We start from the raw sequence: 17,124 nt of genomic DNA, 5'->3' as shown, positions 1-17,124 counted from the left end.
AGTTTAATGTTCGTCCGGACTTCGAGCCCTTGAAAGTAAGCCCTTACATACGCCAACGATTGAAATTTGTTTAATTGCTATCAAATTATCGCTCAAAAAAAAATATTTCATTTGTGAGACGTGCTTTTGATACATACCGAAGATCGCGATCGACTCTACATAAAACTACCGCCATTTTATCTTCCTTGTCCTCGTTCGGCAAAACTAAAAAACTCGCATATTTACTATTTGTTTAATGAGTGCATTTTTGTTTAAAAATATCAAACAAGAATAAACACTAAGTAAAATAGGAATCAACTGGTAAAATGGAAACCATGCGAAAACAAATGTGAAACATTACTGTCTGCTCGAGGAGAAGACACTGGGAGTCGTGTCCAAAGTAATTGTTTACAAATGAGATCACATTGGAAGGGCTTTCAGTCACGTTGTGTGGCTTCAATGCGTAAAATAGAAAATTTATATCTTGAATAAAACTGACAAACTTCCTTGCTGTTGCCTTCGGATGTCTGCCTTATACATGGATTAAGTGTAGACGCGGGGATTCAACTTTCCTTTTCTCGCAATAGCGGTGAAGGTCAGTACTGGGTTGAACCGACAGCCATGGCCACTATATTTTGAATGATCATACCGGTAAATAATTTTTGAACCCAATAGTAGTGATCACTGTGATTATTATATAGATTTCTTGCAAAGTCTGGAACGATACTGAAAAACAATTGTTGACTTCCTTCTATATTCATGCTTGAAAGTAGGCCGAAGTATCCGCAGGTGAATACGAGTATCCAGATAATAAGTTAGGATCGATCAGTTCACACGAATTGTTCTGTTCTGATTCATCATTGCAAAACAATGGCCTGGAAACGGCCCAGCTTGAGGGAAACAGTATCGTGGAAAGAAAGAACAGTATCGGACTCGATACCCTTAAAAGACCTGATGAGAACACTGCAGAATCGCGGGCGAAACGAAAGTTACGCGGCTATTGTCTAAGCGACGCAGGCCCGAGGAGAACACTGTACATGTAACCAGCAGATTTACGAATCAAGATTGGCAGAAAGTTGTACGACATCTGTCTTCGATTTTGTCTATTGATGAATATGACGCACAAAGTGAAATTGAACTTGCGTTCATGAAAATCGGAAAGGGTACTGCCTTTTCGTCAAACTGAAAAAAATGGCTGCGTCACTCTTGTAACTGCGCATGTGTACTCCCCATACTCGCATACATTTGATGTTTTTAGTTGCTGTATCTGCTCAAATAACATCCATCATGATATAATAAATCATTATACTGTATACTAAAATTCGCAAATTTGCAGACCTTTCAATGAAATATTACCAGTTTTTTTTTTGCGACAGGATACGTTATTTCAATATGCAAATTAGGCTACTCACCCTAGTCAAATATTTGTTAAGAAAATTTAAAGACTCTAAGTTATAAATTAACAAGCCATGCATGGCACAGTCCCCGTTAGTTATCAAATTTAAGATAAATAGTTTTGTTTATAGTAATATGGCTGGAATATAACCATGTCAGGAATATGATTTTTTAACATTAAAATTGACATTTGTATCTGATCGTCAAACAAGTACTTGTCCATATTGAGAGATATTGCTCTGGAACAGCATTCAAAATCAGCCATTTTGAATACATGTATATATCTAACATGATGTATAACGAATATATAAAATTTGAATATAATCAGTCAAAGCATTTCAGAGATATGGCTCTAGAAGCCCAATCTTTAAAACAAAATGGCCGCCAATCTGCCATTTTGAATCCAATCTGAAAAATAAAATGACGTGCATCAGGAACCCGTAATGTCTAATGTATGTACCAAGTTTGAACGAAATCCATCCATAAATGCCAGAAATGCTTGATATTTGATGATTTTTTAGCACAAAAATGACCACCATTCGGCCATTTTGAATAGGATTGTCAAACCAATATATCTGTTTATCTATGACATGATGTACAATGAATATTTAAAATTTGAATATAATCAGTCAAAACAAGTCAGAGATATGGGTTTAGAAGCCCATTCATTAAAACAAAATGGCCGCCAGACAGCCATTTTGAATCCGATCTGAAAAATAAATGATGTGCATTAGGAACCTGTAATGTCTAATATATGTACCAAATCCATCCATAAATACCAGAAATGCTTGATATTTGATGATTTTTTAGCACAAAAATGGCCACCATTTGGCCATTTTGAATAGGATCATCAAACCAATATATCTGTCTATCTATGACATGATGTATAATAAATATTTAAAATTTGAACATAATCAGTGAAAGCAAGTCAGAGATATGGCACGAGAACCACATTCATTAAAACAAAATGACCGCCAGTCGGCCATTTTGAATCTTATCTGAAAAACAAAATTATTTGCATCAAGGTCCCATAATGTCTAATATATATACCAAGTTTGAACAAAATCCATCTGTAAATAGCCAAGAAATGCTTGATTTTTAGGATTTTTTAACACAAAAATGGCCGCCATTCGGCCATCTTGAATCAGATTGTAAAAAAAAATGATGTGCATCAAAGTCTCGTAATGTCTAATGTATATACCACGTTTGAACAAAATCCATCTGTAAACAGCCGAGAAATGCTTGATTTTGATGATTTTTAGCACAAAAATGGCCGCCATTCGGCCATCTTGAATCAGATCGTGAAACAAATTGACGTGCATATGTATAATATCATGTATGATGTATGTGTGAAGTTTGATCGTGATTGGTCCAGGCATTTCTAAGATACAGATACTGCGTCCGAACGGGGACTAATTAATGCAATAATTGACTAACTAATATGCATGGAATTGCACCAAAATCTAATCAGCGCATCTACTCATCATATATTAGCTGTGTACAAAATTTTATTTGAATTGAAATTGTAGGTCTTGAGTTATCAGTGGAACAAATTTTAGTCACAGACACCGGTACCACATAAGCTCCGTTTCACGGGAGCTAAAAAAATTGATGCAGGCTGGCTACTATCTTTCATTTAAGATAACTTCAGACAAACACATTTAATTTTCTGACTGTAACACTGATTAGAAGTGCACTGACTGAAAACTCTCATTTTTTATAATTGCACTTCAGGGCTTTCACATCATCAATACATCTTAGCAATGCAAAGCCAAGTTAAAACAAAAACAGTCACAATGGAGAGAATCGAAGACATGTACTTCGCTCTATGTTTCTATGGTCAAAAAATGTTATATTTTAATGATTCAGTATATAACAAATGTGAGATGCGCTTTTAATAGAACAAATTTGGTACATTTATACTGTATATAAAGGGTAGGTATGCAATTGCTATTCTTCCTTTCGTTACAGACGTCATGGTTACCGGTATAATGGGTTTTATCAGATGTTGGGACAAACTTAACATGTATCTATTAAATCACCTATTTACAAACTCTGTAGCAATTATAGTTAGCTATAGGTCACTCACAAATCATTCTCATTCATGGGCTGCTTTATTTAAAAACCTACAATTCATGCATATTAAGACCATCAATTATGTCGCATAACATGGATCTAAGTTGGAAATAAAAGTGGTTGTCCAGGACAACCACTTTTGTCATCGGGTAACCGAATATGAAAACTGGTCGCAAATTGGGACAACAATGGAAATCAGAAATCACACTATTACATAGACCAATTTATTATTATCATGGTGTATACATATTTGATGACAAGTTTTTGAGCAGTAGTATTTTTCAAAACATCCTAACAAGACTTTGATGCTGTAGCTGCAAAACCTCATTTGCAATTAAACTTTCGCAATTAATTTATTATAGTGTTTAACACAATCACTATAATTTCATGTGGCCAACCATGTTATCAGAGTGGCTCAGGCTGTTCTACTGGACAATTATATTTTGAAAGTGCTGCAGGTTGTTCCGCTGGACAACTATATTTTCAGACTGCTTCACAATGAATTTTTTTAGCAGACCTCAAAAAATGATCTCAGATGATAATTTTAATTGATGACAATATTACTTATAGGTTTCAATCTAATGCATGCTGCAGTCAGCAGAAATAAAATCATAGGGAATAGATCTATACATATAATCAAGTAGCCCATCTTCATATATTACGTTTAATAAACACAGATTACATTATTAAATACCTCATTTGCTCTTTTAGAATTGCATCTCCAAAAAAGAAACGCATACAAACCAAAATTTACATTACTGTATCTATTTTAACCTTAGAAACATCTCTCTAATTTACTAAATTACAAGCCCTACTAAATAAGCAAATAGGATAATTGTTTAATTTATTAATCAGTCATTCAAGCAAAACTGCAAGAGAATCAGTAATTCAAGTATATTGGTACATGTATAACATTTGGAAACTTTCACAAGATATCTACTTTCGCAAATTTAGTAAATCTGACCATACATTCTAAGGCAAGTGATCACTCCACCCACCCATCACTCACCTAAATAAAGGCCCAGAAGAGCTAATTATTTAATATATTAAGCTCCCAGGCTACTTTTAATGGGCAAGGCCTGCCAAATCAGCATCAGGAACAATTTACAAAGTCTGAAAAGTAACCTACTGATAACACCTAGTCAATGCAACTTGAGCTGCATGTATAACCAAGTGTTAATTGAAACGTTGGCTACAAATTCATGCAGCATGGAAGAACCCCAGTCAACTACAATACAAACTGTGTTACCACTTACCCTGTTACAGTCACTGTACCCAAGCTACTGACTGGTGGTAATTACATTAGTTCTACTCAGCATGTAACATGACAACTATGATAAGAAGGTTGGTAGGAGACCTTATAAATGGTATTTTTATCATTATTGGTTTGATCTCTTATCTTTGTTTGGTTAATAGGTGAATGAATGTAAGGAATACCATATTTGCTCTTAGAAATACATATCCAATACATGTATAAACACATTAGTTGTATACTGAGTCATTGAAATGTGATTTATTTTGACTGTAAAAACACATCTAAGTTAAATTAGTGAATGCACTACTGATATAGCAAATACGATTATGAAATAATTGTTATATAACTATATATTTCTGATGAAAGTTCTTCACAGAATCTAGTATTTTGTCATTTGAAACATTAGTCACAGGGCTTGAATGATCATACTTCAGATTTTAATCTGTCTAAAAAAATCTGAAAAAAAAACTACAGGCTAAAATATTATCACTAATTGTAAATCGTCAAATCGCTATGCAATTAGTTACAGACTCCCCCTGGCAGTGTCATGCATAAAGTTGCCTTAATGAAATCGGTTCCACAATTACATTGGCTGACTGCATGGTATGTGCTGCAAGACAACTGGACCAGCACAGCATCTACTTATAGACATGTAGGTCAAAGGGAATGGCAACACTGAGTACTTGATAGCCACTTGTCTAAACTGCTTAATAGCTTGACTACCTCACAAGTGGTCAGTCTAAATAAAAGTAAACATCTTGAAAGCTGGTGACATACATGTATGTAAGTCGTCATAACAACAAAATTTAATAAACTTTAATATTTAATTATGTAGCTTGATTGGTTTGAATCGATAACAGAATGACAGTAACATATGCGCTTATGTGTGTTTATGGTAAAAATAAGTCATATTTTAATAATACAGTATATAATATATTTGTATGTTGTCTTAATAGAGCAAAAAATGTTATTTTTTCAATTGATTGATTAGACAGACCTTATGTGATGGATTACTGCAAAGTATGCACTCAGACAGGCATATTATGTCAAATTGATCTGTTGATAGTGTAATTTTCAATACTTTAAAAGATTGTCCAGTAAACATCAACAAAACCTTAACCCTTTGAATACAAAAGTATACATTTGTCACCACTCACAAAATAAAATGAGTATTTGGTTACTACTTTATACTAAATTATGTTTGGATATTTAGTGTACCAACAAATTGACACTCTTGGTCTGGTTAGACTTAAAATACACCACGAATATTGACTTTTGAGATATAATTTTAGATATCTGTTGGTTCTTGGATATTTCATCTTCGTCGTCCTGTACTTCGTTTAGTAATTCGAACTTCCCAATTTGCATAAAAAGGGAGAGTTTTGCGATTTCGACATCGAAAATGCCTTTGCTTTATTATTTGCCGCTTAGATAAGTGCTTTGTAACTTGCAGCACATGAACCTAAAAACGTTAGGTATCAAACAAAAATGACGTTGTACTAAAGTCCAAAGAGTAGGTTCAAGGTCTTCACTTTTTCATAGCATAAAAACGATTTGCTACCTCGCTTATAATGACACCCTCAAATCGACTGATTTCCATTCCCCTCAGAAGTCAACAATGGTATATGCCTCCATTTTACACCATGACTCGAAAAAGTAGTTTATGCTTTACATGTTTATTTACCTTCAATTAAAAATTCCAGTCAGTCATATGGTTTGACCTTCAAAATTGATCCAGACAAAGCTGCAATGATATTTTTTTTTATTGTGCCTGTAATCATTTTTTTTCTGTGCAGATTTGTTTTCTACATTATCTGTTTTTCAATTCTGTACCAGTGTAGTATTGTGCTCCATGTACTTGTACTAATGTAAACAAATTTAATCTCATGCAAGACAATTTTTTTTTAAATTTTTACAAGTCTGTGAATAATATGACACATAGTCATAGCAACTTCCAGGAATTATTTTTTTCATGAACACTATTAAAACATAAAATTGCCAAAATTATTATCAGTAATTGATAAACAGTTTAACAAATAATATGAATCAGTTTGAATAAATTTGATGTTAAATCAGACAGAGACTCATGGCTAATGAAAAGTTTTTTTGGGTTAAAGTAACAGAAGAATGTTTCACATACACAAAAACATCCACACCTTTGTGAGAAGAAAAGATAGTTTTCAAGTAAATTAAACAAACTTTTACAAATCTGAAACAAAGGATGACATTTAAAAAAAAGAAATGCCCTCTTGCAAAAGAACTTTGACCCAACAAGTAACATTTTAAATTCCCTGCTACTGTAAAATACTTTATTTTCGCTATTTTGGCTGAAGGTTGTTCTGAGCAAAATAAAATTTTCAGTGAACCTTTTTTAGGAGGGCGTCATCTCTAAATCTGAGAGTTGTACTTTGCCTATTGAATGAAATGCAACACACACCTTGAAGATATATTTTGATTTGCTACACAATGTCTTTTTTTTTCACTTTTTACTACTCAATTGCTGATTTCATATATTATCAAATGCAGAAAACAAATTTGTGTTGGAAAGAAAACTATTGCAAATCGAGGCAGATTTTATTCAACTGCAGGCGAGAAGGCCTATGAAAAGAAGACGAACCATGACCCCTGAAAATACCTTATTCATAAAGATCCTCAGTACAGAGGTCACCGTCCATGGCCATACAACGCACTTTGTGACATTGCAACAGATACATGTTGGGTGACAAAAGCGATTCCAAGGTAATGCAGAGCTGCACAATTTGCAATGTTTAAAAACAATATTTTGATGCTGATTTTGATTTATATTATTATTTATTATTAACAAGAATTCTACATTTATTTATTTAAAACTAAAAATTCGTGTTTCGATGATTGCAAAATCAGCAGTGAATGCCAATTGCATTGCAATACTGTCACTTAGCAATGTGGAATATAATGATACTACAGTAGTGTACTGTAGTAGTACATTTATTTTACTAACATTTTATTTTTATCTCTTATGTATTGTATGTATTTATGTTCCTTACCATACAAAAACCCTCTGAAGGTTTTTTTAGTAGTGTAATAAAGTTATTATTATTATATCAAAATGAAAAATAATGAACAATTTTTGATTATATATATTCTTAGAAATGCAATATATTTATAAGTACTTCGCCATGATAAATCCGCCTGCAATTTTTATCTCAGACTTGTTTTTTAAAAATTGTATGTTGTTGTTGACACATTTGGCCTCTAGCAAGAATCAATTTCAAGTAAACATCGTTTTTACGATTCAAGTTTTCGCGCCAGCAACGCAAATTATTACAATCTCGAAGTCGCCGCGGTAGTTACAAAGCATTCATTTAGAACATGGTCAGATATCCAAGAATTTGTCGATTTTTAATTTATATTGCTAACAAGAAATGTTTTGAATAGAAAATAAACAACTTACCTTTCGCACACCTCCTTCGACATGACCTCGTTCTCAACTCTGACCTCCTAGCTTTTGGAACATTCACTCTTTCTATACAAGAAACACTTTTTAGCTAGAAACTGGTTTCCATTAATTGAAAATAAAGCTTTATAGCATAATTAAATTAATTCAATAACTAGTGCAATTGTCTGATCGGTTAGGCGGGCTGTTATTAAAAAAAATCATTCGTGTCAGAAAAACAATCTACCTAAGGGGTGAAATAAAACAGCCAAGATGGCGGACAGTGTACGTTCAGTTGTGAAACATTTAACGCTACATCGGAACCAATATTCGGCAGGTTTCGGCTTTTCGATCGTTGGAGGCTTAGGTTCTGAGTTTCCTCCAGTCATATGTGATATACTGGACTCTTCTGCTGCAGCCAATTGTCCTCAGGTATGTTGCTAATTTTAATGATATCATTGCGTTTTGGCAGTGCCCGTCTCCTTGTTGTGGCCCTGTAATTTTGCTCGCGTTGGCTTCACACGCACTCACTGTTTTGCTACTTTCATGGCGCGCATACACTATTTACAACTTTGATGACATCTGTACTATTTGTCATGCTGCTAAAGCTGCAATTATTTATCCATTTAATATACAACGGTCAGTCAGTGCATGAATTATGACACGGGCGACTGAATTTTATGTTGCTGTTGCTGTGTTAACTGATTCTCCTGGTCGAGTCATCGCGTGTTTTTTCTTGTAGCTTGTGGCCAGCGGTATGGTGGTGGGCGGGACGAATTGACGGTTGAGTGCCTATTGGTACTGTTTTCATTGTTATTGTTACTTTGATGTCTCGACTTTATTTATCCATTGAAGGACAAATTCTTCCAACTATGCAATTTGGTTCTGGTTTGTACTCTGTCACCATGAAATGAAATACATGTATAACCGCTCTGTACCGGACACTGACGTTGTGATTCTCACTCCACCACCCGCTACACTAACATCATCAGCACATTGGAATGATAAATACTTTATGGTTTTTATTTTTGTAAACATTTGAAAACAACTTTTAATAATATATAATTGTTTGCTGTGATATCGAATGATTTTTTTCTTCTGTTTTTTTTCCAAATCAATAATTTCACTATTGTATGTTCTCTTTTTAATCATTGAACACAATAACCAGAGGTATACCATTCTATTGTATTTGTCATTTCAATTACAAATGCTAGATCAGATCACTGAAGCACAATATATAATATGGTGTCATTGGTGTCAGATGTTGTTACCATTAGATATCTAACTATTCAACTAATGCTCCAGTCAATGTCAACCCCGACCCCTCCCACCTCGGGCGATACGGGACAAATGTGGGGCATTAGACAGGGTTTAACGCCAAACTGTGCCCGTGGAGGTGGGGTAATAGCTGTGTTTCGTGTCCCGTCATCGCCAGCATCGCCAGTACTCTGCTGATAGCAAGCATGGCGGACAGTGGCGATCGGTGGGAGAAATGTGGGGGGTTTGTTTTGGGCAGGGATTTGCCTATCCATCTTGCCCCAGGAGGTGGGGCATTTCGCAAATTTTACAACAATAATTTCCAAATCCCCCACTAAACCCCGAGGTGGGGAGGGTGGGGGTTGACATTGACTGGAGCATAACGTCACTGTACTTTGTTCATTTTATGGGTATAAAAAAGTCAGGAGAAGGGTCACATGAAAAGATCATAGTGAAAGTAAACAAAGTTTTTTTTTTTTTTTTCAAACATCATTAAAGATAATTTAAAATATGCTTATCTTTTTAAAAACCTTCTACATGCTATCCACACTTTCGTAATGAGTTTCTTTTGAAAGAATTCTCATTAGATGAAAAGATGATATTATGTATTTGCTCATAGAAAATTTGTTGGTAGCCGGACACAACACAGAATGGGATCCAACTGAGAAATGTGGTGTATTTTACATGCATTGTGCTACGTAGAAACTGCTGTGTACTAATGTTAACGTACTTGTAATATGAATGATATTCCGGAGGTTGTTGTGATGGTGTACTTGTTTGTGGTTTATAGTTACAGTGTTATTGACCTGCTGTCCAGTTTTGATTCCATTCACTAACATTTTCACATTATAATAACACTTTGATACATAAACCATTTGCTCACTGTATTTTTTCCATCAAAATATTGGTGCAACAATTTCCACATTTTATGTATTTTTTTCTGTAATTTGTTTTGGTTAATTAGTAAATAATTTCTCATTGTTTACAGAATTTGATCAAGATTTTTTTGAAAAAAAATTGTTAAAATTGTTGATTTATTTTTTGACAAAATGACAAAAGTTTACTTTGTGGTCAAAGGTCAAAAGGTTAAATAATAAGAATGTCCAACTTGCTCAAAAGTTTCTCGCTCTTTGTGGCAGCTCTTCATTTCTAAAGAGGATACAATGTTAGCATTAGGTGGTATCATATACTGCAAGCCATCTCATAGTGAACTTGTACGTATGTGACTGGATATTCTATTTTATAAATACTAGAAAACTGTATAATAATAGACACATAATTAATAACAATGATTGAAATCAATGAGTAAATTATTATTATTATATAATTTTATTTTATTTTAATTCGTAATGTTTTCCCAAGGACCCATAGATAAAATTCAGTTTTCATGAAAAATCATAAATTTTAATGTCCCTTTAAAAAAATATTAAAAATAATAACTAGGCACATCAATTTTAGAAAACAAATTGACAAGAAACATTTTTCTTTTTTCTTAGCCTAATCAAAATTCCTATCCTTGTCAAACAATAATTTACTGTAACATTAAGATATTATATACATATATGACTTAGTTGACAAGACAAATATGGACAAAAATGTGTATTTTATAATGTTGCTTTTTGGAGACACAATAGATTATTATTTATTGAATATTAAAAATGTAGTTTTTGCTGCACACTGTATAGTAATCATTCATAGAAAAATGAAAACAGCTACTACGCATGTGCAGTTAATGTTGTTGTACATACAAAAACAATCAGTGCATATGTGTATTAGAGAATTTCTTTGTTTCACCGAACCAATATACAGCTGTGTACAACAAAAATAGCATTTCAGTTCATGATAAATCATTACAGTGTCTAACAGCAGTATCAAAACATGTCTTTATTCATATTGCGTCTTTGAATCTTTCTTAACAAGTTTGCTGGGATTTTACCATCCAAGTGTGACTCTCTAGAACAGGTGGGGATGTCCTAAGATTGTATTGTCAGCAATATTTAGTTTAAAATTGTGAGGGCTTTCAACTAAATTTTGCTGAAAATACAACTTTAAACATTAAAACATTTTTCTAAAAATATTCAGTAAGGTGTAAAACTGTAAAAACTACTTAGTCAAACTGTGATGTTGAATGCAAAGATTTTGGAAATGTAGTTAGCTAAACCAGTCATTTACGATACAGAGAGCTATCTAAATTTGCCACCTGTCACCTTTTATCTCCTAAAGCCACTTTAAATTAAGTTATACACATGTAGGTAAAATGTATCAAATAATTGTTATAGCTGGCAGTCTGAATTTAACTGTTTTCGTTGAAGGGATAATTCAGTGAAAATAAAACCCAATGAATATACCTTTTTTCCTATATTTTACATTCAACTCACCAAAAATCAGTTAAAATAAATTCCATACAAAACACCCGAAAAGTCTTTTCAGCGAAAATTAATTCCAGCTAAAATAAAGTATTGTACAGTATGGTAACTAATGTTGTCTACTGAGGAGTGATACATCACTAGGTGCTTCTCAGACAACATAGCTCTTAAAGTTCTTCGTTATCAAAATGATAAACCCAACTCTAGTTTGTGAAATGTATACTCTTGAATCATACTGTAAAGCTCGTTTTTTAGCTAGCATGTTATTATAGTTAATTTAGCTGATCCGTAATTTCTCTACTGCAAGATGTAGCTAATTTATAATGAATTATATTCTCACAATGAGATAGTTGATACTTCGCTAAAATGGCATGTTTCTATTTGAACTGTTTTACATCACTTCTTACAACCAGGTTACCTACTAGATGCATGTATATGTAAAATAATAAACCATACATTTTCTGTTGAAATGACTGGCAGACACAAATCAGCAGCAAATAATAAGGTGATCAATTTTAAATAGTTTGTCACTTGTAACACTTAGAATATCAAAAAGAACAATTTTGTGTGACATTTTTCACAACTTTTTTGTTTTTTTCTATTATTGTTTGTTTGGACCAAATGGCCATAATTTCTCATTGGCTGCATGTCTTGTTCCAAAGTTTAGAACAAAATACAAGAAAAATTGTTTCTTTTGCGAAAGGTGACAAATGTTACTTTGGCATTAATAGCACAATCAGTTTTGAAGTTTAGAATTGTCAAATGCAGACAATTGTTGTGGTGAAACATTACTTCTGGATCCATTCAATATGTAACTGCATTGACCTTTTGAACACCAAAGTAAACCTTGTCACATTTCACAAATCAGACCTGCATAAATTTGTTCATATTTTTTTTTTATAAATTTGGATAAAGACCTGTTGGCAATAGGGAATTCCTGTAAAATCTGTTTTAGAAGCCGCATCTCTAATTTAAAGTCGCACCCATTCCTTTTGATCAATTTAGAACCAAATATTTACCATGCATGTGTAGATGCTCTAATAGAAGCTGCATCCTCTCTGTTGCATTGTATCATTTTAATAGAAGCCACAGCTTCTAATACAGATTTTACAGTATAGTGTCTTTTCATTTGGTTCAAAATTAACAAAATAAATTATATAAAAATGTACACATTGTTACTTGTAACACCAACATTTTAGTGGGTTAAGTTATGGCACTCATAAAATTTTGCAAGAAACATATTAATAATGTGATTATCATGAGGTAAACACCATTTGAGTGATCCTGAAAATATCAACCTTTCAAATTTTATGGTAAATTGTGGGTTGAATTGCTGAACCTACTTAGTTCACTGTTTGTATAATGAACTGAACAAGCGTACAAAACATAAATTACATGTATTTATATCCTTCTGGCGCTGACAGCTGTATGTTTATTCTGACTCTGGTTCCGACAGCTGGTTAACACTTCAATTCTAGCAATGTGCAAATTAATAAATTACATATATCTTTCACAGTTAAATGCATTCTAGTCCTTGTTTCTTGGTTAGGTCATTGCAGGTCATTGAAGTGACTTTAAAATGAGTCATTACTCACATGTCTTTGTTGTCATTTCCATCATTGTTCTGTATATGATTGACACTGCACACTCATACCGTAGTCGTACCGTAGTACATGTAAAAATGTTATGTTTTTTTTTATAAATTCATCAGTATCCAGTTGTTAATGGTTGCTATTTTCTATTATTTCACAATTGTAATCAGTGGTTGACCTTTGTTTTGGACCAATTTGCAGCTTTATCATCATTCGATTTGCTCTATTTCGCTGAAACTGACCATCCATGGGCTTCTCTATGAACCTGTGTGAAATCGTGTAAGGAAAAGCTGTATTTGACCTCAGTTTGGGAACCCAAGGAGCTGAATCCATCAATCAGCTTTCTTATGAGGACAACTCTTGTCAATTTCAAATTCGAACCATTATATTTTGCCGTCTTGTATTACTAGTATTTTATAGCTTAATTAACTGACATGGAAATGCATCACAACTTTGTTTTATTTACTATGGAACCACACTACAGCATGTACCATTGTTTGATTTCACTTGGATTAAATACAGGTTTATATTGGGAGTTCAGCAAAGGTGTAATGAAGAGGCAATGGCCGAATAAGTGATCCTTGGCTGGCAAAAATGTGGTTTTATTGGATAAATTATTATTCTTTCTGATATTTTCCCTTACAATTACAATAATATTACATTTAAAATATGTTACAAAAACTTGTTAGAACTCATTGTTAGTGATATAAGCAAATTTGTACAAAACTATATCCCATATTTGCTCTATGTAAATAACAAAAGGACTACTGTATGGTCAAAGTAATTTTCATTTTCTAGTATACAATAAATGTAACTTTTAGTTTTATGTAGAAATCTGTTGGAGATGTACTTCTAATACAGTAATTACCAAAAAATAGTTTTCAATAGACCATTTTCCGTACACTGCGAGAATCACGCGTTATGCGTGAAATCGAACGTAAAAACAGGACAAACAAAGGTCATAGCGTCGTAGTCGCGTCAAACATCGCGTGGGATTAGACAAACGCGAAAGTATTTCGGGGACATTTCCATGCTTAATAATGTGCTGTCCACATTTGATGATAGGCAATTTCGATTAAGTGAGGGTTTTCGGAAGCAATATTCTTCTGTGGAAGATCGGCCGGTCAATGTAAGCTGCGAAATAAAGAAATTCTAGTTCAAAATCAAATCGTTCGATTTTTGTGGCAGACGTTCGACGCGCGTCTTTCATGCATCTCGCGAGATCTCGCAATTGTTCGGAAAATCACCAATTGTGAAGTACTAATCCCTCTTGGATAAAATGCCATGAGATGTGTCTTACTATTTTACTGAGAAAAAGAAAGTGTCTTTATAAATAAGATAACATTTAAAAAAAATACTGATGACATTTTTGGTTTTTCGCCTGGATGAAATTTCACATTGTGATTCCTCACTAACATTTATTTCTTATGACGGAAACTGATTGTTATCAAATTTCCAACTGCAGTAATGGTTTCCCTGGATGCCACCTTATAGCAGTGGTAATTAAATAAATTAATTAATTGTCAACTTTTTTTTGTTCTTTAGCTAATTATGTTCTCAGTCAGTATAATTTTACCAATTTTATATTTTCAGAGACGATGTGTACTTGTACAGCAAATTTTGTTCACATTTGGTAACAAACTGCATTATTTATTGTTAGGCTATGTTTATTTCTGCTGTATCAGTATCAGTAGGCGTGGTTCAGTGGATAATATGTTTGCTTTGCATCAGGAAGGTTGTGGGTCGTCTCCTTACTAGAATGCTTCTATGTTGGCTTTGCATCATGGAGGTACATGTACATGGTTCAGTCATCTCGTCAGCAGACTAATTCCTCTGCAGCATTCAGTACTTCGCTCACGCATAATCAGGTTTGAGAGAATCAGTTCCTATCTGAGGGATACGATAAAAACTGTGTTTTGTTCCCATCTTTAAAAAAACCTATGAGTAGCAAATTTCCATGAAATGAATTATTGATTGATTAATTTCTCTCTGTCGTGTCAGCCCTCTTAAGACCTAGGGCTTCCAGATCTTTAATTGGTTTTTTTAAATACAATTTTGACAGTTTGGTTACTATGGTGATTTTATCAGCTGATCTTGAATATTAAGATATACTTTGGCTACAATGCCTGTAGGTGTGTGCTTGCGTGTAGCATTCAGATGGAATGGGTTGTTGCACCACAACCAAAGCTTGAACTTTGATATTTTCAACTGAAAGAAAACATACAATGTAGTACACTGCTACAGGTGAGAATAATGTATAATCCCATTGATTGTGAAATGTACATATCTTTGTGTTCTGTTCCCCAGTGGCAAAAGAAATGTTCATTGCTAAATGGTAGATCTTGAAGTACATGTAAATTGGTAGATGATTGTCCAGGGAGTCAAATAACATATAAATGATATAATCAAAGTAAATAATATTTCACCGATCAGAGAAAATATTCTGGTCATTGTGTACATTATATAATAATATATTTTTTACACATAATTTTAAAGATATTTTAAAATTAAAATAACAAAATGTGTTCCAAAATAATCTGGACCTTTTTAAGGGCCTTAAAATAAATACAATTTTTGGTTTATGTGCTCTTCTATTAGAGAAATCGGTACGCTTAAATTGAAACAAATACTGTCCTGGGTAGTATGTGATGTGCTGTGCTGTGCTGTGCTGTGAAGCAGCATCTCAATGTGTCAGCAATGAGGTGAGGTTGGTGACTTTACCAATCAAGTCTATTGTACTTTCACATTTCATCTCATCACTCTATAATTAAAACATCATTGATAATAATCATATATGAATGGAAGGAGATTAGTTTTGATGAGGCTGTTTGAAATGCCTCTTGGGAAGAGATTATAGTCAGTGGTTGCAAATGAACACAAACACAGACTTTATATTATCATACACATATATGGACTCCATTGGAGAGATAGTAAAGTGGGTCATTGCCCACGGCTGGTATTGCAACTATTTTTCCCTCAAGGTAAGGCTATATACTAGAAGCTTATTTGAGTTCTGTTAAACTAATTGATTCACATGTACATGTTTGGCAAGCTTATATCCCAGCATTCTGACTGTAGCAGTATAACTTGTCTCAATACTGTAGAAAATTAAATTCAAACCACATACATGTATATGCATTGTAAACTCATTATAGATCAAATCCAATTAGTACAACTGACAAGACCTAGGCTGATGTACTTTAAATTTATTTTATATGCACAGACTGATTGAGTTCAGGATTTGTACATGTAGATCAGACATAGGACATACCTAATGTCTAGTGGGTCATTCTAATCTTAATCCATTGGCGACAGTCTACATATTGCCGCTTGTCTTTGTGGACAAATCTTAAGTCAGGAGATGAGTTGAAAAAAACATTCAGATACGACCCATATAAAATTAACCTCATTTCTTTCTCTCTTTTTTTCAATTCCTTAGCTATGATACTAAAACTTTCATCTCTTTTAAAATCAATTCATTCTATTTCAATATTCATATAATACTTAGAGATAAAATTCAATATTTCCTGACTTTCGTTTTGCTCTCTGACAATATAACAAATATGATAGACTAAAAAACGCAGGAAACCATATAATGTTCTTTTGTAAACTATCTCTCATTCCTTGAATACTTTCGTGAGCTAGACATACAGCTGTTAGTCTGATATCGTTGATGGATCTTTTAGAATTCACTGTTCCCAGCAGTATGGCATGTCATTGATGACATCAATAACTTGAGAGTACTTGAGTATATCATACCAGGGTTTATTACATACATGTATTTTGTAA

The 17,124-nt window shown here is 33.4% G+C and overlaps 2 protein-coding genes across 3 annotated transcripts in view; one reads left to right on the top strand and one right to left on the bottom strand.

Annotated features, from left to right (window-relative positions):
• The window catches only part of LOC102803561 (uncharacterized), a 67,806-nt gene extending 59,472 nt beyond the window's left edge, over positions 1-8,334 (bottom strand). Inside the window, exon 1 of the mRNA XM_085493779.1 lies at positions 8,139-8,334. The gene's annotated coding sequence lies outside the window, so the exon portion shown is untranslated. The remainder of the gene's footprint in view (positions 1-8,138) is intronic.
• A 40-nt stretch (positions 8,335-8,374) lies between these two features.
• Positions 8,375-17,124, top strand: part of LOC100370425 (uncharacterized) — a 42,973-nt gene continuing 34,223 nt past the window's right edge. For both annotated transcript variants that reach the window (XM_085493805.1, XM_085493804.1), the window contains exon 1: positions 8,375-8,552. In XM_085493805.1, coding sequence (XP_085349931.1) covers positions 8,394-8,552 — 159 coding nt within the window. In that variant the 5' untranslated portion in view covers positions 8,375-8,393. The remainder of the gene's footprint in view (positions 8,553-17,124) is intronic.

This window comes from Saccoglossus kowalevskii, chromosome 19 (genome assembly GCF_978046115.1).
Source record: "Saccoglossus kowalevskii chromosome 19, keSacKowa6.1, whole genome shotgun sequence".
NCBI classification, from domain to species: Eukaryota; Metazoa; Hemichordata; class Enteropneusta; family Harrimaniidae; genus Saccoglossus; species Saccoglossus kowalevskii.
The sequence above is the reverse complement of the archived record's forward strand: the minus strand, read 5'-3'. Positions and strand labels throughout refer to the sequence as shown.